The sequence below is a fragment of the Sapajus apella genome, unplaced genomic scaffold, assembly GCF_009761245.1.
Source record: "Sapajus apella isolate SASKATOON/1434 unplaced genomic scaffold, GSC_monkey_1.0 scaffold13, whole genome shotgun sequence".
Classification (NCBI taxonomy): Eukaryota; Metazoa; Chordata; class Mammalia; order Primates; family Cebidae; genus Sapajus; species Sapajus apella.
Window position 1 is genome coordinate 22,657,585 of NW_022436953.1, and position 25,965 is coordinate 22,683,549.

Here is a 25,965-nt window from a genome sequence, read left to right on the forward strand (position 1 = left end):
TGACCTAAATGATTGTAGTGTTCATGTTTCTCTGTTGGAGAAAATCGTTGGATCTTGGCTCTCCTCTAGAAGAGAGAGGACAAGACAAGAAAACTCGCTCACTGTGGGTGGAAATGATCCTGGCTGCCTCTGTGGTCACTGCAAGTGCTGTCTGTGTGCTCCCTTTGGCTGGCCTGGGGAGGAATTGGGCCCTAGACACTGAGGTGTGAGGTTTCTGGGAGGGCCAGGCGGGCATCTGACTGCATAGTGGGATGACTGGGGAGGGTCTGGGCCCATCTCTGCTGGTGTCATTTCTCTGTCTCTTTTGAAATAGCTGTGCTTTTGGACAGAGGCTGACACATCCTTGGGTGGTGGATTTTGAAATGGTTATAAGCAATTTGCAATTATCTCCTTTGTCTAAATGAGAAAGGAATGCTTACTTAGGCTTTTTGTTGACTTAAGGCCCTTTCTCCACGTGGCAAGTGCGTCAGATGTGGGGAAAGGAGCCCCTCTGGGATTCAGGAAAATTAAAAATCTGTCTTTTGGAGACCTACCTTCTTTAGAGCTTGGGCCCCCTGGCTTGGCTAGTTATCAGAGTCCTAAATTCTATGGTATGGTTGAGGAGAAGCCCTGCACTTGAGGGTGTGAGTCCCAGCCCTGCCGCCTCCTGCCGCATGACCCTGCGCAGATTCCTTCCTGCTGCGGGCCCTCAGGATCTCCACCTACAGACTGGGGGTGGAATGGCAGCCCCTGTTCTGCATCACTGCCCTGGTTCTTTCGAGGTTCAGATAAGAACATCCTAAAAAAATCTGTTTATGTTCACTTTGTAAACTGAAAAGCTGGAAAAGAACAGGCATCTGCATCATTGCTTATCCTTGCAAGGTGTCATAACCACAATGGCAGTAATTATGGCAACTGTTTATTATTTTTTAGGATGGGCTAGGCCCTAGGCCAAGAGTTCGATCACTTCCGTCTGTATAGTTGCTCCTTACCTGGATGCTGGTCCCTCTGCATTTTACAGAAAGGTTAAGCAAATTGTCTACGATCACACAGCTTTCAAGGTCTGAGTGACCCAAGGCAGCTTCTCGGTGGCCTTCCAGTCTGGTGGGCTGTTATTTTCCAGTAGTTTCCTTTGGTTCATCTAAGTCAGTGGTCTTCAACCCCAGCTGCCCAGGTGCCAGCCCTCACAGCCCACTGGAAAGCCTGTTTTCATTGGTCTAGGGTGGGGCCTAGTGTCAGTGTTTGCTCGGATCAGGGCTCCTGATTCTGATGTGCAGTCTGCGTGGAGCACTGCCGTCCTGAGACCCAGCATCCGTGAGAGAGGGCAGAGTAGTTTGAACTGAACATCGGGGCTCCGTGGCCAGGTCTTCTCTCCTGGTTGGTTTCCTGCCCTGCAGGAGAAGGGGATTGGTCCGGTAGCCTCTAGGGGGCTTCCTCCAGGGGCGGTGAGGTTCTGTAACTATAAGAAGCTCATGAGCAAATCTATTGTTCTTTTCTCCTTCTGTTTTAGGCAGAATATGAAGTTACTCCAGATGAAAAACTGGGAGAGAAAGGGAAGGAAATTATGACCAAGTACCTCACCCCAAAGGTAAGGGGCCTTCAAAATCCCATAGCAGGGGGCACAGAGGGCCTTATCCAAAAATAGGAGCCCCCAGGTCTGTGCCAGGCGATGTGGGAAGCTGTTAAGTGCTGGGCTAGTGGCTGTTGTTGACCTCCTGAGATCCATAATTCTCATCCTCCCCCAGAGAGTGCCCAATCCTGGCAGGGTCAAGATGGGGATGGTCCAGGCCAGGCCTGGAATAGGGGCGGGATGCCTGTTTCTTGGGGCCCAGCCCCTTCAAGGGTCACCATACTGCCCTTTACCCACACCCAGCCATTTGTGGTAGGGTAGATGGAGGCCTGGCCAAGGTCAGGAGAAGAAGTGCCCAGAAGGAAGGACTGAGCAGGGCGGTTCTGAGAGGTCAGCGTGGAGGGGAAGGGTTGGGGGTTGATTGGGAGGGAAAGGTGGTGCCCAGCTGCATCAAAGAGTGAGGAGAATTCTGAAACATTCCAGAGTATTCTGAAGGGTCAGGGGCCACCCCAACCCCACCTCAGGGGCATCCACTGGATGGTTGAAGCATTGGGGTACCACCATCCTTGGGGTTCAGCAGCCTCGGTTCTCCAAGCCTCTTGACTCACCTTCACAGAAGTGTGTTCTCAACCCATTTAGTGTTCTAGTGTCAGTGGTTCTGCCCACTTGGTCAAGTCATATTCCCTCCCTGGGCCTCTGTTTCCCTTTCTTAAAACTGGCCACCCTGCCAGACTCACCTTCAGGAGGTGTTGAGAGCCTGAGATGAGACCTGTGTGGGAATAACTTTGCATGTGTCCCATCCCCTTGGGCCCAGCAGTGGCTTCACCCTGCTCAGAATCCTGTAGGCACCATCTCCCTGGAAGGATATACCTCCTGGTGGCCATCCCAGGCTACCAGTGGACTGAGGTCACCACAGCCTGTGGGATAAGGTCCTGGCCATCCGTCCTCCCACCCCCTACACCTCTTGCACCAAATCGAGCCCTCATTCTTCTCCAGCATCTGCAGTTGGCAGTGGCCATCGCGCTTGCAGGGTGAGCCCAGCCTCACGCCCAGAAGCAATGCCCTTTGTCACACCCCACTCTGGACAGCCTGCTGGGTGGCATCCCTAATGTGCACACGGCGTCGCCATCACCTCACTGCCGCCCCTTGCTGTTTCTCTGCTTCTGCGTCCATCATAATCCATGCATTTCTCTTTCTGTGAACTACAAACACCCTCAGTCCTTTTGCACTTTTCAGAAATGACAGAATTAATGTTTATAAAACACTCCCAGGCATAGAATGGGGCTAGCTTGCTCTGGACAATGCCTGGCCCTGGGCAGGCACAGCTGCCCCCACCTTGGGCGGCACTGCCTTGCCATGCTCCAGATATGGGCCTGTTGGCGTCTGTGAGGTTCTCAGGTGGACACAGTCGAGGGGACGTTCTCAGCAGGGTCCCTGTTCACCCAGTCGCAGCCAATGGTGTATTGATGAGGCTCTGGCTAGATGCATTGTTGATCTCCTGGCCACCACTCAAGACAGTGTGGACACTCTGGGCATAAACATGTGCCCTGAGCTCAGAGGAGTGCAAGCGCCCTAGAGGGCATGATGATGACAGCTCCCTGGGGCTGGGCTTCTATGGTGTGCCACATGCCTCCAAGACATTGTCTCTGATGGTTCCCGTACCCATAAGAGGTTGCCCTGTACAGGCCACTGAGGCCTGCAGAGCTGACTAGGGTGAGAGGCTACTCTGTTGATGGGATCTTCAACTGCCCTCTACAGAGACATCTTCCCGCGGTGGCTCAGCTTGGCCCAGTCAGCGCTTCATCTGTGCCCCTTCATCAGCCCTGTAGAGCTGCCCACTCACATGTGTTCCCCTCAAACAATGGCAACTAGCATGTATTGAGGACCCCTCATGTCAAGCACCACTGACTATAGTCCTTCCTGTCACTGTGGGATGCAGAGTCTATTGGCTCCATCTTACTGATGAGGAAGGACAGGCTCAGGGAACTGTCACATCCCAAGTCACAGAGCTAGTGAGTGGCAGAGCTAGAATTTGAACCCAAATCAGGGTGATTCTAGAGCCCTGGGTGTTTCCCCTGGGTGTAGCCTCCTCGCCCCGCTTCGCTGTCCTCCCACTGTCTGCGGCCTGGCTCTGATCTGCAGTGAGGCGGAGTGCTCCCTTTGCCTGACCTTGCTGGCTGAATAGGCTTTTGTGGCTTAGCCAAGAGCTGGGTACAGGCAAGCACTGGGACTGCCACCGGGTCACCCCGTGGCCAACCTTGTCCAGAAGCCCCTGCTGACAGCCCCTGACCTGGACCCTCCAGACCTCCCTACCTCTGCTCAGCTTTGTCTCTGTCTTCTGGAGGGATGGGGCCCAGACTCCCCATCAGCTCAGATGCCTGCCAGCATTTTTTTCCTTAAGTTCTCCTCAATTTTTAAAATGTAAGCTACACCATATGTTATGGCCAGGGAGGCCTCCCGGGGAGGTAGTCGATCCGTGCCTTGGGTCAACTGTTTTCCTACAATAAACTTTGCAGTGCTTCCCCAGTCCTCCCATCACAGCTTGCTCCAGAGCCTGATTTACTTCTCATGTGCCTCAGTGCCCCACATGCAGCAAAGCAAGGTGCTGACTGAGGAGCTGAGCTAGTAACTGAGGCTGCAGCACTGAGGCCTTTGACCAACCACAAAGCCACTGTCACTAAGCCCAGATTGTCCTTGCCTTGGGACCCCTGCTCAATATGTAGCTCGTGTGTCTCAGCTCCAAGCAGTGCTTTCTAAAGGGTAGACCATAGGGCAGTGGGCAGTGGAGAGGCTCTGTGAAAAACAAAAGCCCTCTGTGGTCAATATCATGTGGGCAGCACTGTAATGCCATATCTCCCCTGGTAAAGATTCATTCTAAGACTCTGAGAAGTCCTGCAAGAAAGAAACCTGTTAACTGTTACCAAAGCATTTCCCAGCGTTATTTGACCATATATATTTTTTCTGTTTCCCGTTCTGCTGAGCACACCTTGGGCTACAGAACACATCCAAGAGCCTCACACCCACACCTCCTTCTGCCCCAGCAGCCTTTCCTGTGACCTCTCCCAGAGCCCCACACTGGGCTCTGGCCACATCATCCCACCTAGATGTCCATACCTCGTTGCCTTTGTTCAGGCTGTGCCCCGGAAGGTCCTTTATCGCTGTCCCCTACTCTGTCTTTCTCGCTTAGTATCTCTGCTTAGCCCCAGCGCCCCCAGCTGCACAGAGCCTCTTCCGCCTCTCGTTAGAGTCCATGGCCCTTACCTGGGTGGTGTCTGAGCATGCTGTTCCATTGTTGTGATTGTGTGCCCCATGATAGGGATTCTGAGGAGCCCACCTTCAGAGTGGGAGCAACACATGAGCAGATGAGCCAAACCCCACGTGACGGGAGCAGCGGCGGAGCTGTGCTCAGGGAAGGGGGAGGGGTCCGGAGAAGCTGCCCCAGCCTAGCCCAGGTGAGCCAGGGGAGGCTTCCAGGAGGTGAGGCTGCTGAATCAGATCTTAAAGGATGTGGAGGAGGAAGCGGGACACAAAAGAAGGGGAAGGAGGAGCAGCCTTCATGGCTGCAGTACAGTGGGCATTTGGGGGTATCTGGAGATACTTGTGATTGGCAGAGTTGTGGGGAGGGCAGTGCTTCTTGCATCTGATGGATAGAGGCAACGGATGCTGTTGACCATCATGCAGTGCACATGGTGCTTCCTACCACAGAGTTACCTGGGGGCAAAATGTTAACAGAGCTGAGGTTGAGAAACCTCAGTACAGAGGTAGGAAAGGGCATGGGGTGGGCAGTGCTGAGGGGGCAGGAATGGGGAGGGGCCCCATCTGGGCTCTAGGCCCTGGAAAGCCATGTCGAGGTGGCGGCAGCGTGGAGCTGCCAGGGCTTTGAGTTCCACTTGTGTTTTAGGACGATCTGCCTGACCACATGAAGGAGTAAGAAGGGGGTCAAGGAAGGACTGGAGGTGAGAGGCCATCTGGGGAGCTGCCCCAGGCCCCCAAGCCGGGCCAGCACGCTTGGAGATAGGGGGGAACAAGGGCCTTGTAAAACGTCAGAAGGAGGATGGCCTTGGGTTTTTTTGTTTGTTTGTTTTTAAGAGGGAGTCTCACTCTGTCACCCAGACTGGAGTGAGCCAGTGGTGCCATCTTGGCTCACTGCAACCTCCGCCTCCTGGGGTTCAAGCGATTCTCCTGCCTTAGCCTACCGAGTAGCTGGGATTACAGGCGCGCACCATCACCGCACCTGGCTAATTTTTATATTATTAGTAGAGATGGGATTTCATCGTGTTGGCCAGGCTGGTCTCCATCTCTTGATTTCAGGTGATCCACCTGCCTCGGCCTCCCAAAGTGCTGGGATTACAGGCATGAGTCACCGCATCTGGCCCGGCCTTGGGCTTTTGTCTTGAGTCTCTGGGTGGGTGGAGGTGTCCCGGAGAAAAACAGAGCACAGAATGAGGAACATGGGAAGGTCTACCCACTCTCTGCAGAGGCGGGGGATTCACTTTGAATGCAGACAGCAGCATCTGTTCTCTGTGTCTCCTACCCCAGTACAATGCTGGACACATGGCTCTCGATCAATGCAAGTTGGTTGGAATGAAATGCTGAGGGGAGCCCTGGGAGCCCTGGCAGCTGCCCTCCATGCCCCTCAGCTCTCCTGCCTAATGTCTCTGGGGAGCCATGCTTGGCAAGCTCACATCCTCAGGTGTCTGCCATCTTGTATTTGCCGGAAGCCAGGATGGAAAGCCCCTGCCTGCAGCAGATGCCTCTGCCTGGAGCTCTGTTCTCCCTCCCCACGGGAGGACGCCCTTCAAATCCTTGCCGGAAGTTTTTATCCCAAGAGGCAAAGCCCACTCCATAGACACTGCCCCGAATCCTGCCTCAGTCGCCCACACACGGCCCGCTTTGCTTTGGGGGGTGTTACAGGGCGCCAGCCAAGGGCGGGCTTGGAAGGGGTTGAGAGCTGTTGGAGAGCTCACAGAAGGGCAGCAGGGTGCTGAGAAGGAGCCGAGCTTTAGAGTCAGGTAGACGTGGGCTCAAAGCCAGATGCGACTTCTTTGCGCTGCTTGGGCTTGGGAAAGTTGGTAACTGCTCAGTGCCTCAGTTTCCTCATATGTCAAGGGTGTGGGCTGTCATGAGGATCATAAATCAAAGCAGCAAGTACTGAGCATGGTAGCTGGGGCATCTCAAATGCCCGGGCATCGGTGATTGTCATCTGCCTTTCCCCCTTCTCTGCCTTCAAAATCGGGCTGTTGAATGAGGAAATCGTTCAGACATGGTACTGCCAGCTGTGGAGTGCGAGAGGCCATGGAAGGGTCCGGAGGGCCCCTGGCTGCAGAGGCTGGACGGAGGCAGTGCGTCAGTCAGGATGATTTAGACTAGCTGCCACAACAAACAAACCCCAAATCTCAGGGGCTTCTCACAGCGAAGGTTAATTTCTTTCTCATGCATCATCTGATTAGGTCATCAGCTCTTCTGGTTCCTTCTCCATGGGTGACTCAGGGATCCTGGCTGCCCCTGTGGCTCCACCATCTTGAATGCGTTGTCTCATGGTCTGTGCCACAGGGGAAAAGAGGGATGAAGGAAGCACCGGAACTTTTACGTGCTTGACCCAGAAGCAACACTTTTTGCAGTCCATGGCCAGTGGCAAGGCTGGGAAAGGCAGAGGAGCCTATGGAATATTAGGCGAGCACACCGGTAAAGCCTCCCTCTCCACGTTCCCCTCCCTCAACCCCCAAGTTACAAACCACATGGCAGCCTTGTCTCTGGTGCTGGGTAGACAGCCATGAGCGGGGTGTGTCTTACAGATGGTCTCAGGTTTGTCAGCTCACAGAAGCTGGCCAGTGGGCCGCAGCTGGATCTGAGTGTATGCTGGGCTCTGGAGAGAGCTGAGCAGCTCACCTTCTGCCTTCCAGTTCTGCAGCCCAGAAGTGATACAGGTGACAGGTGTTCAGGAGAGGGGAGGGTCATTCTGAGCTGGCCCAGGAAGTGTTCCCAATTGTAATAATAGTAATAAGTGAAAACAGAATTACATATCATCCACCATTACAGATGACTTTTTAAAATACCAATTTTATGACTGGGAGCAGTGGCTCATACCTGTAATCCCAGCACTTTGGGAGACTGAGGCAGGTGGATCACCTGAGGTCAGGGGTTTGAGACCAGCCTGGCCAACATGGCAAAACCCCATCTCTACTAAAACTACAAAAATTAGCCAGCTTGGTGGCACACACCTGTAATCCCAGCTACTCGAGGCTGAGGCAGGAGAATTGCTTGAACCTGGGAGCGGGAGGTTGCAGTGAGCCAGGGTTGCGCCACTGCACTCCAGCGTAGGTGACAGAGCAAGACTCTATTTCAAAACAAAAAAACAAAACAAAAATACCAATTTTATTGAGCTCTATTGGTATACTTCTCATACTGTAGAATTAATTCTTTTAAAGTGCAATTCCGTGGTTTTAAAAAGATTCACAGTCATATAACCATCACTGCTCTCTGATTCCAGGGCATTTTATCACCCCAAGAAGAAACTGTCATGCCCGTTAGCAGTCACTCCCGTTTCCCTTTCCTCCCAGGCCCTGGCAGCCACGAATCCACTTTCTATCTCTAGGCCTATTTCAGACATTTCATATAAATGGAATATCACATAATGTGTGGCCATCCACGACTGACTTCTGTTGCAGCATAATGTTTTTAAGATTCATCCACGTTGTAGCATGCATCAGCACTTCATTCCTTTTTATGGCTGAATAATATTCCATTGTAAAGATATACCGCATTCGTTTATTTAGCTAGTCTCATCAGTTGATGGACACTTGTGTTGACTTATGTTGTTTCCACTGTTTGTTTTGTTTTGTTTTGTTTTTGAGACGAAGTTTCACTCCTGTTGCCCAGGCTGGAATACAGTGGCACGATCTTGGCTCACTATAACCTCTACCTCCCGGGTTCAAGTGATCTTCCTGCCTCAACCTCCCAAAGTAGCTGGGATTACAGATGCCCACCAGCACGCCTGGCTAATTTTTGTAGTTTTAGTAGAGACAGGGTTTTGCCACATTGGCCAGGCTGGTTTCGAACTCCTGGCCTCAAGTTATCCACCCGCCTAGCCTCCCAAAGTGCTAGGATTACAGGTGTGAGCCACCGTGCCCAAACTGTTTCTACTTTTTGTTCCCACTTTTTTGCTAATATGGAATAATAATGCTATGGACGTGCAGATATAAGTTTTTGTGTAGATATGTTTCATTTGCATATATACATAGGAGTAGAATTGCTGGGTCATATGGGAACTCTGTGTTTAAACTTTTGAGGAACTGCTGAGCTGTTCTTCAAAGCACTGCACTATTTTAAATTCCCACCAGCAGGGTTTCAGTTTCTCCACAACCTCATCAACACTTGTTATTTTCTGCCTTTTATTTTATCCATCCTAGTGGATGTGAAGTGGTGTCTTGGTGTGATTCTGATTCATGCTTCCCCAATAATTACTAATGTTGAACACCCTTTCTTTTGCTTTTTGACCACTTGTGTATCTCCTGTGGGAAATATTTATTCAGATTCTTTGTTCATTTTTGAGTTAAGTTTTTATTGAGTCAGAAAAGTTCTTTATATATTCAGGATACAAGTTCCTGATCAAGTATATGTCTTACAAATATTTTCTCCCATTCTGTGGATTGTCTTTTCATTTTCTTGATGGTGTCCTTTGAAGCACAAAGGTTTTTCGTTTTGATGACATTCAGACTTCGTTTTTGTTACCTGTTTTTAATTGACTTATTTTCATTTGGTCTTATCTGTCCTTGTAAGAAGGCCTCAGTTTTTGAAGGGAAAGGGTGTGTGTGGAAACAAAGTAAAGAAATCCTTCCCAGCACTTTGGGAGGCCAAGGCGGGCAGATCATGAGGTCAAGAGATCAAGATCATCCTGGTCAACATGGTGAAACCCCATCTCTACTAAAAAAATTCAAAAATTAGCTGGGCGTGGTGGTGCGCACCTGTAGTCCCAGCTACTTGGGAGGCTGAGGCAGGAGAATTGCTTGAACCCGGGAGGCGGAGGTTGCAGTGAGCCAAGATGGTGCCACTGTACTCCAATCTAGTGCCTGGTGACAGAACAAGACTCTGTCTCAAAAAAAAAAAAGAAAAGAAATCCTAATGCACATTTAGCCGCATGACCCAGTCTTCCTTTGAAGAACGAGAGCCCCACTGCCTGTTAGAAAGATCAGGGCCAGGCCTGGTCCTTCATGGACATTCAGCCCCTTATCCTGGTTAACATGACAACATTCTCCAGGCTTTGAGCCCTTCCCTTCCTAGGACTGCACTGGCCTCTTGCAGACTTGCTCTTGGGACTTCCTAGCAGCTCCCTGAGATGGATATTAGTGTACCCATTTTACAGATTAGGTAACTGAGATTTGGGAAGAGAAGAGGCTGGTCCAGAATGGGGAAGCCCCTGCATGACCTGTTTCAGCAGTGTTACTTGTAGGACATTTTGCTGCAGATCATTTTAATTGGGTCCATGAGCAAATTGCTGGTCTCCATGGTTGCAGTGCCCCACCCCAATTACTAAGGTCTGACAGGAGGTGCCAGTTTTGATGTGGCTTTTAGGGACCATCAGTGGATTCCAGGGGAAATTCAAACCCAGTGCCTGGTCCTGCTGAAAGAGCCTGGGTGGGTTCTTCCTGGACAACGGGATGGACAGGTGGGTTGGGGCAGGCTTCTGAGGAAGTGGTCTAGCATCCCCCTGTTGGGTACTGGGAAGACCGTGTGCCAGCAGCTCTTAGAGTGCATTTCTTGCCAGAGGTCTGCAGGCAGGATATTGTTCTCTGGGCCTCCACAGATGCAGGGCTGCCTCTTTGTTTCAATAAACAATGATAGGATAAGACAGGGAAGCTGGTTCTTGTGAAGGGGGAAGTTACCCATCAGCCCGTGTTTCCACACAAATCTATTTGTAGTGTTTGTTGGGCTCTCTGGAAAACATTCACATTTTACAAAGTAAAGAGCTTGAATGAAAGGAAATAATAAGGACTCCAGATTCCTCCTCTGGCCCTTGCTCACCGCATCCCTACCCCGACCCATGCACCAGCATCAGGAGGCTGGGCCAACCCAGGCAGGCTGGGCCACAGCTCCTCAGCCTCTGGCACAGCCAGTTGGCTTCATCCTTGTCCCCAGGACCTTGTGGAACCCCAGTCCTGCCACTTTCCAGTTCTGCATCCTTGGAGCCTCAGTTTCCCCAACTGAGTATGGGGCTGATAAAAATGGCGCTCATATGAGCTTGCTTGCGGCCATCAGTCATTCTCTGGCACTTTCGTGGTTTTTGCCATGTTTGCAGACTATCCTTAACAGTTATCTCTACAATGTCTTTCTTTAAAGCAACTCATCTTTTAACTTAAAATAGATTGAGTTTTAAAAGGAAACTCCGTACCAGGAACAGGCCTGGACAACCTTATTGATTTGTCATATATAAAGATAACTAGAAGAATTTATGTTAAATCCAAGCTCAATATTCTATTGCCTGCCTGAGGCTCCGAGCCTGAAGCCTCCGTCCTTGTCATTTTAAAGGAGATTAGTGGATGTGAGAGACGTGATGATAAGACAGTGGCACTGCCTGCCACTTTCTACTGCATGATGGGAGGCTTGCAGGAGAATGGGAGGGAATCACTTTTTCACTGAGTGATTCAATATTATCTAATTGTGTCCCTGTACTTCCTGAGACCTCTCATCATCATTAGAAGATGCTAGGCTAACTCTCTGTTTCCCAGCTATGATGCGTTATGATAATGGAAATGCTGGCTTGTTTTTGGTAGAGACAGAGTGACCTAGGGCAAAGAGCACTGGACTGGGAGTCAGGCTCATTCCTGATCTCCCTTCCTGGGGTCCATGGCCTTGGGGAGGTGCCTAGAATCTGCCCATCCAGCCAATTCATGGTCTCAAGGGCAACCGAGGGTGTGAAATATGGGTGGCTTGGGCAAATAGCCCCCTTCCAAGTCCCTGTTCATTCTCCATGGGGCTTAGGGTCCCAGACGTTGGCCCTGGACCCAGCCTTTCATCTCTACTGAGATTGCTCAGCCCTCATCTCCCGCCCCTCAGAACAGGGTCCCCGTCCTCTTGTCAATTAATCCAGTGAGCTCAGAGTTCACCTTCACTGGAGCAGAGGGTCTAGCTGGGTGACCGCACCTGCTGGGCCCGGTACCAGCATTTCCAGCTTCCTGCCACAGCCCTGCAAACAGGCTGGAGGGCAGAAGAAGACTGAAAAGAAAACTTGAGAAAGGGACTTCCAGGAGTCTTCTTAAGCAGCAGTAGTGAGGGACAGGGGTTGAGCTTCTTCCTCTTCCACTTTTGGGAGCAGCAGAAAGAGGAATTCACAAATCAAGTCACACGTGTGCTCATGAGCTGTCCTGGGACAGCTAGCATTTATTGAGCTGAGGCTGTTGCCTAGAACTTCACATTCCATGTTTTGCAAAGTCCTTATAACAGCCATGTAAAATAATGAGAAGCGGAGGCTCACCTAGGAGGGGTGCCTGTGGAAATCTCAGGGGCTGCCCAGTTCTGGGCCCCGCACGCAGTTTTATCTACAGATTCGCAGCATGCAAACAGATAAAAAAGATCTGTGGTTGACCAGACTAGGGGCTGGACTTCCCTTTTTCCTCCCTTCTCCTTCCCTAGGCTCGGACTTTGAGGAGAACATTTAGGGTTCTCTGGACCCCAGTTTAAACACCCTGGAGCTGAGCCAGACTCCTCATTTCCTAAAGAAACCGAGGCCCAGCTTGGAAGGAGACTGGAATGCTCCTTGCGGGGCTTTCTATAACTCTTTGCTAGCAACAGGGAGAGGCGGCCTCAGAAGGAATGCTTGCTAACTTGGTTTTTCTACTCCCACTGGGCTTGGCCGGCCGCTGGGCTTCAATTCCTCTGAGGTGCTTTTTGTTTAAGCCAGTAAGTGTCTAAATGCTGAGACATTTGTAATGTCTCTGTGAAGCAGAGAAGGTGGCTGTTGCTGGAAGTTCTACTAGTTAAGCACTAAGTCACTAACTCACTGGGTTTTAGTGGAGGAGGTAGGAGAAAAGAACATTAATTTAGCACCTACTGTATGCTACATGCTTTATAGCTTTAGCGCGTTCTGTCTTCATGACCATCCTATGTAGTAGACACCATTGTCCTCGTTTTACCCCAGGCAGTCAAAGTTCTTTAGCTCATAATGGTGGAACTGGGGGAATTGAAAACAGGGAGGCTGGGCATGGTGGCTCATGCCTATAATCTCAACACTTTGGGAGGCCAACGCAGAAGGATTACTTGAGGCCAGGAGTTTGAGACCTGACTGGGCAGCACAGCGAGACCCTCATCTCTACAAAGAAAAAAAAAGTTTTAATTAGCTGGGTATGGTGGTACATGCCTGTCTTCCTAGCTTCTCAGGAGGCTGAGGTGGGAGAATCACCTGAGCTCCGGAGTTCAAGGCTGCATGAGCTATGACTGCACCACTGCTCTCTAGCCTGGGTGACAGAGTGAGACCCTGTCTCAAAAAAAAAAAGGCAGAAAACATGGATGTAAACAGATACTGGTGTGCAAATATTCATAGCAGCATTATCACAATGGCCAAAAAAATGGCCACAATCAAAGTATCCATCAGCGGATGAATGCGTAAGCGACAGTGGTCTGTCTCTACGGTGCAATGTTCAGCCACATAAAGGAGCGAACATTGATGCATGCCCCAGTGTGAATGAGCCTTGAAACATTACGTGAAGTGAAAGAAGCCAGATATAAGAGGCCACATATTGTATGACTCTGTTTCTATAAGGTGTCTAGAATAGACAAATCCATAGAGGTGAAAAGTAAGTTAGTGTTTACCAGGGGCCGGTAGGAGGGGGCGGGTGGGGAGTTGCTATTGAACAGATATAGAGTTTCTGTTTGGGATGATAAACATATTTGGAACAAGATAGAGTGATGGTTGTCATGATGACCATATGAATGCCGCTGAGCTGTACACTGTCAAATGGCTGAAATGGCACACTTTGTTATATCTGTCTTACCACAATGAAAGAAAAAGAGTGAGGAAAGGGTGGGATGTAAGCTGGCCTGTTCAATGCTGGAGCCTGTGATCTTTCTCTTCTACTGTGTCGTCGTCTTGAAAGTTAACCAAAGACAAAAATTCCCCCTGAGTCAGCTTCCCAGGTATGGCAGGGGGCGGACAGCAAGGCCGAGGAATGAGCTCGCCCCGGAGGCAGGGCCGGGCTGGCGTCCAGAGGCTGTGCTTGCCAGCGCCCTCCCAGGCCCAGCCCAACTCCTGGCCCCCGACCTGGGCCCCAGCTTCCACTTTGCACCATGTCCTTAGCATCTTCTCACGTCACTGTCTCCCGTGCGGCATATTTCATGACTGTGTAATTGTTCTTCAAATAGACACACCCCACCCCTCACCAACCTTTCCTGGAAAACAACTTGTCTTTGCCCACAGCCTGATTTCATTGCGGTGCCTCCTGACGCCCTTGAGGCTGATGTGCCCTGCTGGAGCTCCTCACAGTGGGCCTCAGCAGGCCCGTCTAGGTCCTTTTTCCTTTCTTGTGACCTTCCAGGGCAGAAAATTAGAGGTCCCTTTGATGCTGGCGGAGCTGGCTCTGCCTCTGACCCTGTCCTTCTGTGTGTGGATAGTGTTTCTTGCCCAGAATGCCTCTCTTTGGAGGGGCGGGAGACAGAAGACTCAGCCACGGGCTTCCTGTGGGCACCCCGACTCTGTCCTAGGTGGGCAGTGATCCTGGTCCCTGTAGCTTGGCAGGCCCTCCCCATCCATGAACCTTGGGCAGAGAAATGGCATCACGTGGCTGGGGCAGGGGGCAGGTTCTGTTGAATTTCCTGGATCTTAGGAGACTCCTGCCCCACCTGCCTCCACCCGCCTTCATTTCCCAGCCCCTGGAATGAAGTCTTCACTGGAGAAAAATCCAACACGATTTCAGACTGAGGAGGGTGGTGGGTGTTCTGGAAAGTTGGCGGGCCCTGCCCTCGCCTCTCATGCACAAGGAATGAGGGACACTCCCCACCATTTCCCCCGGTGAACATCCCCAGCGCTTTGGGGCCTGGGCTCTATGTGTCAGTGACCTGCATGTGGCTGAATTGGCCCGAGCAGAGCTGGCTGCATGCAAACCACTGGCCAGGAAGAATCCCACTCCTGCTCCTGCAGCTGCGCTGGGTCCCGCGAGCCCCTGCGTGTGCGGCCTGTGTAAACAGCGCCTCATCTCCTGTTGCACACTTTGGGCCTGCAGGTCACGACCAGGGATTATCAAATTGACGGAGCTCAGCTGGCCTCTCACTCCACGTCCGGGCACATTGCGTTTTGTTCATTATCATCTTTTGCTTTTGACGTAAAGGGTCGGGGTCTGGGTCAGGGTCACTGTGTATTTTCCTTTCCTTCTCATTAAACTTGCCCAGCTCTCAGGGGCCGCAGTTAAATTCTGCCAGCATTTAAAGATGTCCTCCCTCGCTTCCCAACCCCTAAGCATCCTTCATCCTTGCTTCTGTGAAGCCACTGGAATAGCAAAGGAAATGTGGGTCAGGGTCTTTCAAACCCAGTCTGTTTTCTTCTTGAAGAGCTGCGGCTATTTCTGAAGGGCTGGGTTTCTCTACTTTGTTGGCTCAGAGAACATGACACTATGGGTCTCAGGCTGACCAGGTCAGCAGGGCGCTGTGAAGGGGCTGGAACCACCCCCCAGCCTTTGTAGCCCGAGGCAGGGCTTGCTCCCAGCACTTCCCAGCCATGGGCCCCTAACTGGGTTGCTCATAGCCCTGAGCCTGCTGTCTGCCTGCGATCCTCAAGGTAACCCTGCCGTCTGAAAGGGGTCTAGAAAAGCGTTGGTTCTGCCATTAGGAAAAAGCGAATTCATCTAGAGCCCTGGTCTTGGAAGAATTCCTGGTACACAAACGGTGTGAGTCGAAGGATAGAAGCGTCCTCCCTATTGGCCGGCTAAACCCCCTTTACCCTTTGGGCCATGAGCAAACCCCTCCACAGCCATGGAGCCACCTGTGTCTAAAGAGGCCACCTGCCTGAGCGCTGTCTCCTGGGTGCTGTGACGTGCACTACACAGCTTGCAGTCCTTGCTGACCTTCAACTCCTGCCATTGGCCAATGGAGTTGGTTTCTGGAGTCCTTAGGGTGGAGCTCATGGCCTGAGCACAGTTTGGGGGCACTCGGGGAGCCTGTAGGGCTGATGGAATGAATCTCTTGGACCCCAACTGAAGAAGTTTTCTGGCTGGTCCCAGCAGTGGCCTCACCTCCACCTCTGCTCTCAAAGACAGCTCCCATGCCTTGAAGTCTCTTCCTGGCCTGGTGGAAGAACCAGCTCCCCTCAGGGTCACCACCAAAGAGGTACAAGAGTGCCTCAGCCAAAGAATTAAGGAGGTTGCAAGAGTGGTGGCGTGTGTCTGCCCCATGATGGAGCCACAGGCCTTTCATGGATGCCCATACTTCTAAACACGGGGTCATGGAAGTCACTCCCCACTTTCACCTCTACCAACCACATGACACTCCAGGTAGCCCCTAGACTCTAGGTCTTTGGGCTGTTCATCAAGGAAAGATAAAAAGATAGGATGCCATCTTCCTAAAGGGATCATGGCCTCTGGAAGGGCCCTGGAGAGGCCCCTTTGAGAGCTGGAGACAAGGGAAGATCCAGGGTTTCTTTGAGGGGGAACTGAGGTTTAAATAACTTGCTGAGCGTCCTTTTTAAGAAAAAGAATAGGAGGTAGGTACAAAAGTGAATATTAAGAACGGGAAAAGAAATCACAACAAATTACCGAGGACTTGGAGATTCAGGTCCTTTTCATCCGTGACCTCAATTGCCTGGAAGTGCTGTAGAAATGCTCCATCTCCTCAGACGGAGCGTTCTGTAGCTCCCAGGACTACAAGTACAAAGCCCTTGGCCCAGCATTGTGGCTCACACCTATAATCCCAGCACTTTGGGAGTCTGAGGTGGTCAGATCACTTGAGGTCAAGAGTTGGAGACCAGCCTGGCCAACATGGTGAAACCCCATCTCTACTAAAAAGACAAAAATTAGCCCAGCGTGGTGGTGCATACCTGTAATCCCAGCCCCTCCAGAGTCTGAGGCAAGACGATTGCTTCCCCCAGGAGGCGGAGGTTGCAGTGAGCCGGTACCACACCACTGCACTCCAGCCTGGGTGACAGAGTGAGAGTTCATCTCAACTAAAAAAAAGCTCTAAAGCTTTGGCCTCCTCAGCTTCATTGCAGATCTACTTTTTCTTTTCTTTTCTTTTTTGAGATGGAGTCTTGCTCTGTCACCCAGGCTGGAGTGCAGTGATGTGATCTCAGCTCACGGCAACCTACATCTCCCGGGGGTCATCCTCTCACCTCGGCCTCCAGCATGGCTGAGACTACAGTCATACACCACCACGCCTGGCTAATTTTTGTATTTTCAGTAGAGACAGGATTTCATCATGTTGGCCAGGCTGGTCTCGAACTCCTGACCTCAGGTGATCCACCTGCCTCGGCCTCCCAAAGTGCTGGGATTACAGGCGTGAGTCACCGCATCCAACCTTAGATCTGCTTCTGACTGGAGACTGTGCCCACCTTCATGGAAAACAGTGAGCATCACCTTCCTTTGACTCAGAAGAGGCACAGTGAGTTAGCTGAAGGGGGTAACATCACTTTTCCAGCTTTGATCGCAAGGACCTCTAGCCTGTCCAGCATGTTTCTGCCCAGTGGGGCTGTGTCTGGCACAGTGCCCAGACCATACAGTCCATCACCTGGACTGACCACAAGGACATCCTGGTGAAGACCTGGGGGTGCTTCGGCTGAGAGCTGCAGGATGTTGGCATCAGACCCAGGGTGAAGGGAATGACAGGCGTAGCACTTTGCTTGTGAGCATGTGGCTGGGCTGATTTATTTTCCTCCCAGTGACCCTGAAAACAAAACCCTGCCTTTCTTCCTTTGGTCTGTTCTTGTCTGGGGCTTGTGGATCATGTCTCCTGCCTGGCCATGGACAGAGAGAGGAACTACTCCAGACGGACGTGAGGGCGTGCGGCGCTGGCTTTTCCACATGGCCCTGAAGGTTTTGATTAAAAAGGTGGAAGAATGGTGCTTTTTCTTCCTGTCAGGCAGACTTTAAATCAACCCTCAAGTGAGGAAATGCTCTCTGCGCCTGCCGCCACTCAGCAAGCCTTTTTCTCTGGTTGTGACTGTATGAGCATGTTTAATTGCAAGCCAGGGTTTAGGGTTGGAACAGCCCCTGTTTGCCCCACCACCCCCTGCTCTCCCCGCCCCAGACCCTGTGGCTGTAGCCGGGTGATTAGGGCTGAGTGAGCTCACAGATTCCGAGCCCGGCAAGACAAGGGGAGCTCTTGGCCACGTGAAGAGCGTTTGGAGGCCTCCTGCTCGCCTGGCCCAAGCCTCTGATTTTATAGATGGTGAATTCGTCTGGATTCTTGGCGGCAAGTGGCAGATACTTACCTCCCAGTTGCTCAAACACAGGGGGAATTTACTGGAGAGATGAGGAGGAAGGCATTCTCTCCTGTGGTCCAATGAAACCATGAGACAGACACGGCGATACCTACGCTGGGAGCCCCCAGACCAGGACACTTCTCCAGGAGCGGCTCCAGCTTCTCCCCCAGCCTGCAGCCCCATCCTATGGTTTCTGCCTGAGATGGGCTCAGCTCCTCCATCTGGTTTTAATTAAGAAAATTCCTTAGAACTGTATTGGCCCAGCATGTTACAAAGGCAGGAGGTGGACCAGATGACCCCATAAAGGACCTTCTGGTGGACAGCCCTGCTACTTCCTATCTCCCTCTTCCCTGCTGTGAAGGGTCACACACACACACTCGCGTGTACACACACACTTATCCAGCAAGCATACTGAGCACCTACTGCATGCCAGGAACGTCAACGGTTCATTCAGCAAAGTGGAGCGGAGAGATTGCAGGGTTTGGAACTGGGCAGGCCTGGCTTTGAGTCTCAGGTCCGCTACTTACCAAGCGTTCCGTCTGCAGCGTTTACAGAACCGCCACCGCACACCTGGTGCCGCATTCCACCCTGATGAGCAGGAATGAGGCCATACTCCTCATCACAGAGCTCTCTAGGGTTCAGTGATGAGGAGTATGTGACCCTCCTCACAGCATTGTTCCAGGGAGCCACGGAAGTAAAACTGTATGGGAAAACCCACATCGAGGCCCAGCACAATGCCTGTCTCTCTCAGGGCCTGTGGCTGTCAGGCCGGGCCGTCCCTCAGGCGCCCACGGTGGCCTCCAGCCCTGGCTCCTGCTGAAGACCCGACTCCCACCCCTGTCCCCACCCACACCAGGCTTCCTGTAGCTGACGCAGATCCCCTCGAGGAGGGTCACGGGGTGGCCAGGGTATGGTTGTGGGAGTGCCTCTCCTCCGTTCCCGCCCTGGAGGAGAAATGAGGGTGCCCCCCCCCAAGAAACGTGACCTCCACCCTGTGCTGGCAGGACAGGGCAGCCCCTTGTACAGAAGGAAGGGGACCCCTGGGAGCCCCTTTCTTCCAAAGAGTCTTCCCTCTACCCTGCTCAGCTTTCCTGAAAGCTGAGTCTGTCCACGCTGGGAAACTGCAAATAGTTTACATGGGGAATGTCAGCTGCCCACATATGAAAATATACACATCATTAAGCCCTAAGTGCTTGCGTCTGGAGATAGAGCGGACAGTCTCCCGGGCCGACCTTTTGTCCACTGACCGAACCATGGCTAATGAGCGTGGAGCTCCTCGGTGGGATGTTTTCCTCTGTTGAAGTGAAGCATATGTTGGACGTTACCGTGGGGTAGGGGATATGCATGACAGCACTATACAAACACCATTGGTCAAAACACACAGAGTCCACTGCACCTCCTTATTCAGCCCCCGTGGGCCTCCAGGGAGGGCTTGTCCTCAAGGCCACATCCTCCTACACACTGTCTAGGAAGCAATGTGGTACCCTTGGAGTACATGGTGGTGCTCAGGGAGAAGGTCCTCTGGCCAGACTCCCAGGTTTGAATCCTGTCTTTGCTCCCAGGCCAACTACGTGTAAAATGGGGTTAGTAAGAATAATAAAACCTACCTCAAGAAGATTAAACAAGGTACCCCACATAAAGCTCCTAGGACCTGGCATATCGTAAGTGTGCTCAAGAAAAGGCAGTGATGGCTGGGCGTGGTGACGCCCTCCTGTAATCCCAGCAGCTGAGGCAGGTGAATCACTTGGGACCAGGCATTCTAGACCAGCCTGGCCAACATGATAAAACCCCATCTCTACCAAAAATACAAAAATTAGCCAGGTGTGGTGGCGCATGCCTGTAATCCCAGCTACTCAGAAGGCTAAGGCACAAGAATCACTTGAACCTGGGAGGCAGAGGTTGCAGTGAGCCAAGATTGTGCCACTGCACTCCAGCCTGGGTGACAGAGTGAGACCCTGTCTCAAAAAAAGAAAAGAAATGGCAGTGATGGCAGAGATGATGGTAATGATGGCAGCAGCTGTCTCCGGTAGCTGGGGCTAGAGGGAAGGTCCTGCCTGCTGGGAGAATCATCTCACATCAGAAGCAGGTCCTGAAGACGGGGCAGTTTGGACATGCCGTGAAGGGGTGGGAAGGAATGAAGGGACCAAGCAAAGGTCCAGTGGCCAGAAAGCTGGAGCTCACCCAGGAAACAGCCAGTGTGGTGCCACAGCACTGGAGAGCAGGGGACAGAAAGGGGAAGCAGGTCAGGCAGGGTGTCTGGCGGAGACCCATGAGGGGCCTCCTGAATAGTCCAAGCAAGAGAAGAGAATTCTGCAAACCAGGGCAGCCAGCTGGGGATGGAGAGGAGGCAGTGGGTGGCAGAGATGCCAGGACTGAGATTGCTGGATGTGAGTGTTCCCAGCTGTGAAATGGGGACAAGCTGGTTTTGACTGGGGCTGAGGAGGGCAAAGGCATGTCCTCGGAGGGCTGGCTCAGGACACCTGGTTAAGGTTAAGGGCTTGTACCACTTAGATCCATGCCTCCCAGTCAGAGGTGCCAATCCGGGCTCTGCCATGGGCCAACAAGTGACTTGGAGGGGGCCCCTTCTCTCAGTTTCCCCACCTGTGCCATGAGTGGGTTGAAGGGCTAAACCAGAGGGGTCTTTCCTGGAGAACCCTCTGATCTCCAGTTCCTCCTGCCACCTCTCACTCCTAAATCTCTCAACAAGTATCGGGCATGTGTTTCCAGACAGTTCCCAGCGTGACATGGGGCAAAGGATTATTGGTGGCTCCTGGGGAGGCTTCCGGGTGTGGCTCTGAGTTGATCTCATGGCCTTTCAGTTACCCTCCTTCCCTGGGTGCCTCCAAGGACACCAGCCAAGTATGACTGATTCCATCTCCACTCTGACACTTGAAACAAGGGATATTAATGCAGGGAGATGCTTTGGGAATCAGAGTCTCAAACATCTGGAGCTGCTCAGGGATGTAGGAAATGATGTCCCTTCCTCATGTCAGTCATTCACGGTGCAGAGGCAGGAGAGCAGTGCTGGGGGAGCAAGTGCAGCCGCCACAGTAACGTCATCCTCAGGGCTGATGACTCAGCCACTGGTGGCTGCCCCAGGAGAGAGTCAGCCTCATGCAATGGCAGCATGCCTGTCGGCCTTCTTTCCCATGATCTGCACTGACTCCGAGCAGTGTCTTCTCTTCTGTTCGGCGCTGACTCCAGCCTCCAGGCCTGTCCCTGCACTCCAGCCTCTCTCTCCTTCAAGGTCCAGACCCATCTTACCTCTTCAGTGCTCCCTCTCAAATTGATGTCTCTCTTTTTTTTTTTTTTGAAACCAAGTCTCACTCTGTTGCCCAGGCTGGAGTGCAGTGGCTCAGTGATCTTGGCTCACTGCAACCTCCGCCTCCTGGGTTCAAGCGATTCTTGTGCCTCAGCCTCCCAAGTAGCTGGGGCTACAGGCGTGAGCCACCACACCTGGCTAATTTTTGTATTTTTAGTAGAGACGGAGTTTCACCATGTTGGCCAGACTGGTTTTGAACTCCTGAGCTCAGGTGATCCACCCACTTCGGCCTCCCAAAGTGTTGGGATTACAGGCGTAAGCCACTGCAACTGGCCTAATTGATCTCTTCCCCCCACCCCCCCGCAATTGTTATTGCAAAGGCCGAACTCCTCTGGTCTGAGATTATAATCAGTTGGTAATTATTCCAGGTGTGCCCATCTGGCCTCCCAAGTCTTTGAGAACCAGAAGTCTGGTCGGCCGGTGGGGTGAAGGAGCATAGGGAAGCAATGGCACCACCTTGTGGACTGCCTGCTCTGAACCGGCAGAGGCAGAGCTGAGGTTGGGCTGTCACCTGCCCTTGGGCTTGGGTCCCTCCCTCTGTAAAGCCACTGAGGGTGGATGTTTGAGCATCAGCCTTGGGTGTGGTGGATGATCCACACATGCTTCCCAGATCCAGTGCTGAGTGCGGTGCCCACTGAGGTGGCTTCATGGCCAGGCCAGGCCCCTGTCTTCCGCACCAGCACCCTGCCTCCCAGCCTGTCTCAATGCCTGAAATACCCCGGATCATTCCTGCTTCAGATTAAACACAGATGGCGCTTAACCAGACATTTCTCTCTGCTGCAGCTGACATGGGAGGGGTGAGGCGCTGGGCATTTGCTATCCCAAGGGATGCTGGGGGCAAGGGCTTAGCCAGCAAGTCACCCCATCCACTCTAAACCCATTGCTCTACAAACACAGCTTCAGGAGAAGCCCCTAGCTCTTCTCTCCTACCACATGGCAACCCCAACAGTCTCGTCTTTGAAAAGTCCAAGGCCTCCAGTGCATTGAGTCATGACTGGTAAGCAATACATCATCCACACGGTGCCTGGATATCCCAGAGGCGTCTGTTCGAGTGGAACAGAAGATGAGAGGGGTGACCTACATGGCATGTTGGAGTTTACAGTCACAGCAGTGGAGGATGCATGAGATGAGGACAACAGTGAGGGGAGGGGCTTAGAGAGGAGTAAAGGTGCGAAGCCACCCTAGGCCTACTTCATCCATTTCAGGGGGTCGGCCCGACTTATGCTCAAAGTGGTGGGAAGGGCTTTTCTCAGTACACTGTGGTCCCCAGAAAAGCATCCCAGGCAAGCATCATCTCTTGCTGCCTGAAAAGGTACATTCTGGTTATCACAGGCATCAGGAACTGCCTGGATCCCCAGAACCGGTGGCAGAGAGCAGAGAGTAAGTCTGGGCCATAGGGAAGAGGTAGTAAGAAGGAGTGAATAGCTGGGGGTCCCGAGGACAGTTACAGGCCTACATGAGCTCTGTCTGGTCTGCCCGCTGGAACAGCAGGCAGCCTTGGCTCCCCCCGCCCGGTGCGGCTCCAGGTTCCTCCAGTGCAGAAGGAGGAGTCAAGGTCAATTTCCCATCCCAAGAGGCAGGCGGAGCAGGTTCTTTTACCTCCAGGTGAAGGGGGCTTTTATACAGAGGCACCGACTCACGTAGCAGGCAAAGTGCCCCTATTCAAGGTCACCTCTGTCCCCCCCCCAGCTTCAGTGGGGAACAAAAGGGGAGAGCCCTTCACCAAAGAAATGGGTGGGGAGCTCAGTGCTGGGGAATGATTGCCAGTGGGGTCCTTACAGCCCACAGATCCTCGAGGCAGCCAAGTCCTTTCCCATCCAGCCAGAGGGGAGAGAGCTCTCTGGTCAGCACCCCAGGCTACACAGCTGTGTCCCCGGGGCAAATCTTGGTGTCTTCAGCTGTCCCAGAGAGATGGTCACAGAGCCCTCCTCAAGGTTCCAGAGTCATCACAGTGGACTCTGGCAGGGCCAGGCCAACTCCCCATGTGGAGGCTGCCCAGCTGAGTAGCTTCAGCTGTGCAAGGCCACAAAGGCCAGGCATTCATGGTGGGGCCTTCAAAGAGAAACTCTCCCCTGCTCCTTCTTCCAGTTGACTTGATACCTTTCAAAGGAACCTTGGTGCCCGAATTCACTGTTGTGTTAAAGTCAAGGTCTGCAGCTAGAGCTGTTTAAGGAGACCACCTGGTGACCTGAGGGGGTCCCAGACCCCTGGGGGAGTTTTACCAGTGAGCACCACCAAGACCCCTTCCAACCTGGCTGCCTTCACCTCTGTAGGTATCTACAGACCTTGAGGCCCTCACTCTTGGATTTCTGTATGGTTTGAATTCAGGGGACATCTTTGACGGGGGGAGCATCGTACCCCTGACCATCAGCTCCATCCCAGCAGTACAATCCCTGCTAGAAGAGCCAGAGTGCTGCCAAGCCATAGCTCTCCTGACATTCCTGAGTCCTCAGTAGAGTGACAGTGACATTTCTCTCCAGAACCCACCTGGCATGTAGGGTGCCCCGCTGCCTTCCCCGGCTCACCTTACGGGCCCACCAGACAGATATCTGAAACTGCATGGAGTTCTCCTGCCTTCAAAGACCCAGAGGATGGATCCCAGGTGCTGAGCTGAGATTACTCACAACCCCAGAGCCCTCTGAGCTTCTGGGGGCCTTGTTTCTTACCCGGTATATCTGATCTGACATGCAGCCAGCAGAGGGCCTTCTTAAAGGGTCTCTCTTTGTAAGTGATTTCTCTGAACTGGAGGGGAAGGACCGGACATCCTCTGGCTCCATTGATGCCAATAGTAAAGGTCTGACTGCAGTTGCTTACTTCTTACCCTCCTGGCAGGTTTGGGCTTAAGTTTAAGACACACTGGGCAGCAGCTTCTTTTTCTCATCTTACTGCCAAAGGTGTCATTCCCTGGAGGCACTTGAAAGGGGGTTGGGTTGGAATCGCTTAATCTCTTCCAGTGGAGCTAGTGGGTATAAAGCCAAATGTTACTACCCACGCATTAACTCCCATGTTAGGGCTTTTTGCCCTTGGGCAGAGCTCCCCCACCAGCCAATCCAAGGTATGAGAGTGGTGTGACTTCATATACACAGTTGGGTCACCTCTAGACCCTGGACAATTCCCTTCTCCTATCTACTGAGAAGGGAGTCCAGTTGGCTGTCCCTGCCTACAGGCAGGAGGGTCAAATTCTGCTTTGCCCCTTACTCTGTCTTCCCTAAAGCCTTTCCCAGATAGCCCCAGCCCGCAATGACCTCTCCCTTCTCTGAACCGCTGGGCTCATTGTCGGAAGCTGCATCACTTGCCTCTGCTGTGGGACCAAACAGCACCCCGGTCCTCACGCTGGGCTCTGTAGAACACCAGGGGCTAGAGTCAGACATCACGGGTCCTGAGGGGATAATGTGAGAGGGGGCACAGGTGGCCCAGAGAGCCCACTCCGGCCAGATCTCACTCAGTAGGTACCCAAACTAGGTTCAAATCCCCTTTCAGGCACTTATTGGCTGGATGACCTTGATAAAACTGCTTGACCTTTCTGAACCTCTGTTTCCTCATCTGCAAAATGGGTACTATAGTAATAGCTACCTCAGGGTATGATTCAATGAATTCATGAAGCAAGGTTTTTAGCACAGTCTCTGACCAGAGTTAGCCTTCAATATATGTAAACCATTGTTACCAATTAAATTATTTTTATATGTTTTAAATATTGGGTCTGTGGATAAATTTCATTTGGAGGAGAAAGTTTGCTGCTTAAAAAAAGAAAAAGAAGGTTTGAAAGCCGCTGAATTTCACCTAACCCATTTCATACATCACTACACGCAGTACAGCTGAGAGGCATAAGAACTTTCTGGTAGGATGTTATTACCTTACAGTATATCATTTCTGTCTTCATGGAGAAAAAGTATTTTGAGGTCAAAACCACACTGACTCCAATTTTTTTTTTTTTTCGAGAAGGGGTCTCACCCTGTTGCCCAGGCTGGAGTGCAGTGGTATGATCACGACTCACTGCAGCCTCGATCTCTTGGGCTCAAGGAATCCTCCCACCTCAGCCCCTCAAGTAGCTGAGACTACAGGCATGCCACCATGCTTGGCTATTTTTTTTTTTTTTTTTGGTAGAGATAGGGTCTCGCCATGTTGCTGGCTGGCCTCAAACTCTTGGCCTCAAGCAGTCCTCCTGCCTTGGCCTCCCAAAGTGCTGGGATTACAGGCATGAGCCACTGAGTCCCACCTGGCTACATCTTCATCTTTTAATTCTACCCCTGCCAGCATCAGGCTGTGGCTGTGGTGGGTAAGATAGGTTCTCCCTAGGCAGAAACAAAGGCAGAACCCTACAGAGTGCACACGATGGGCAACTCAGGTCCCCCTTCCGACTGTTCTGTTTCTCCCCGTGGCCCACCCTGCTGGCATCTCTATCTGGTCCTTGCTGACTCATACCAGGCTCAAGGTCATATCCTGGCACAACACCAGGATCATATCCTCTTGCTCATTAACAGACAGCACCAGCTGTGTGCCAGGCCTTGGGCCCTCCCAGACTAAGGGTGCCGAACCATCAGCTCTCCCCTTCCTGAAGCAGATTTGCCCAGGGCCTCGGGATTTGTTCTGATATTCAGTTGCTCTGAAGTAGCCTGGAGGTATTGATTCCCAAGAGACTCAGCTGCCAGAAGTCCCAAGAAAGTTCCCAAGTCTTACAAGCACAAGCCCCCAGTGATC

The 25,965-nt window shown here is 52.2% G+C and overlaps 1 protein-coding gene and 1 long non-coding RNA gene across 8 annotated transcripts in view; both read left to right on the forward strand.

Moving 5' to 3' along the window:
- Positions 1–25,965, forward strand: part of GRK5 (G protein-coupled receptor kinase 5) — a 241,360-nt gene that overhangs the window by 182,816 nt on the left and 32,579 nt on the right. For 5 of the 7 annotated variants that reach the window (XM_032281798.1, XM_032281799.1, XM_032281802.1 and 2 more), the window contains one exon: positions 1,490–1,567. In XM_032281798.1, the coding sequence (XP_032137689.1) occupies positions 1,490–1,567 (78 nt within the window). Of the gene's footprint in view, positions 1–1,489; positions 1,568–21,577; positions 25,106–25,965 lie in introns of those variants that run through there. The other 2 variants (XM_032281804.1, XM_032281803.1) reach the window with 2 other exon arrangements.
- LOC116554025 lies at positions 16,960–24,423 on the forward strand. The gene is made up of 3 exons (XR_004270016.1): positions 16,960–17,186; positions 23,035–23,038; positions 24,414–24,423. It is a non-coding gene; the product is annotated as an uncharacterized LOC116554025 (long non-coding RNA).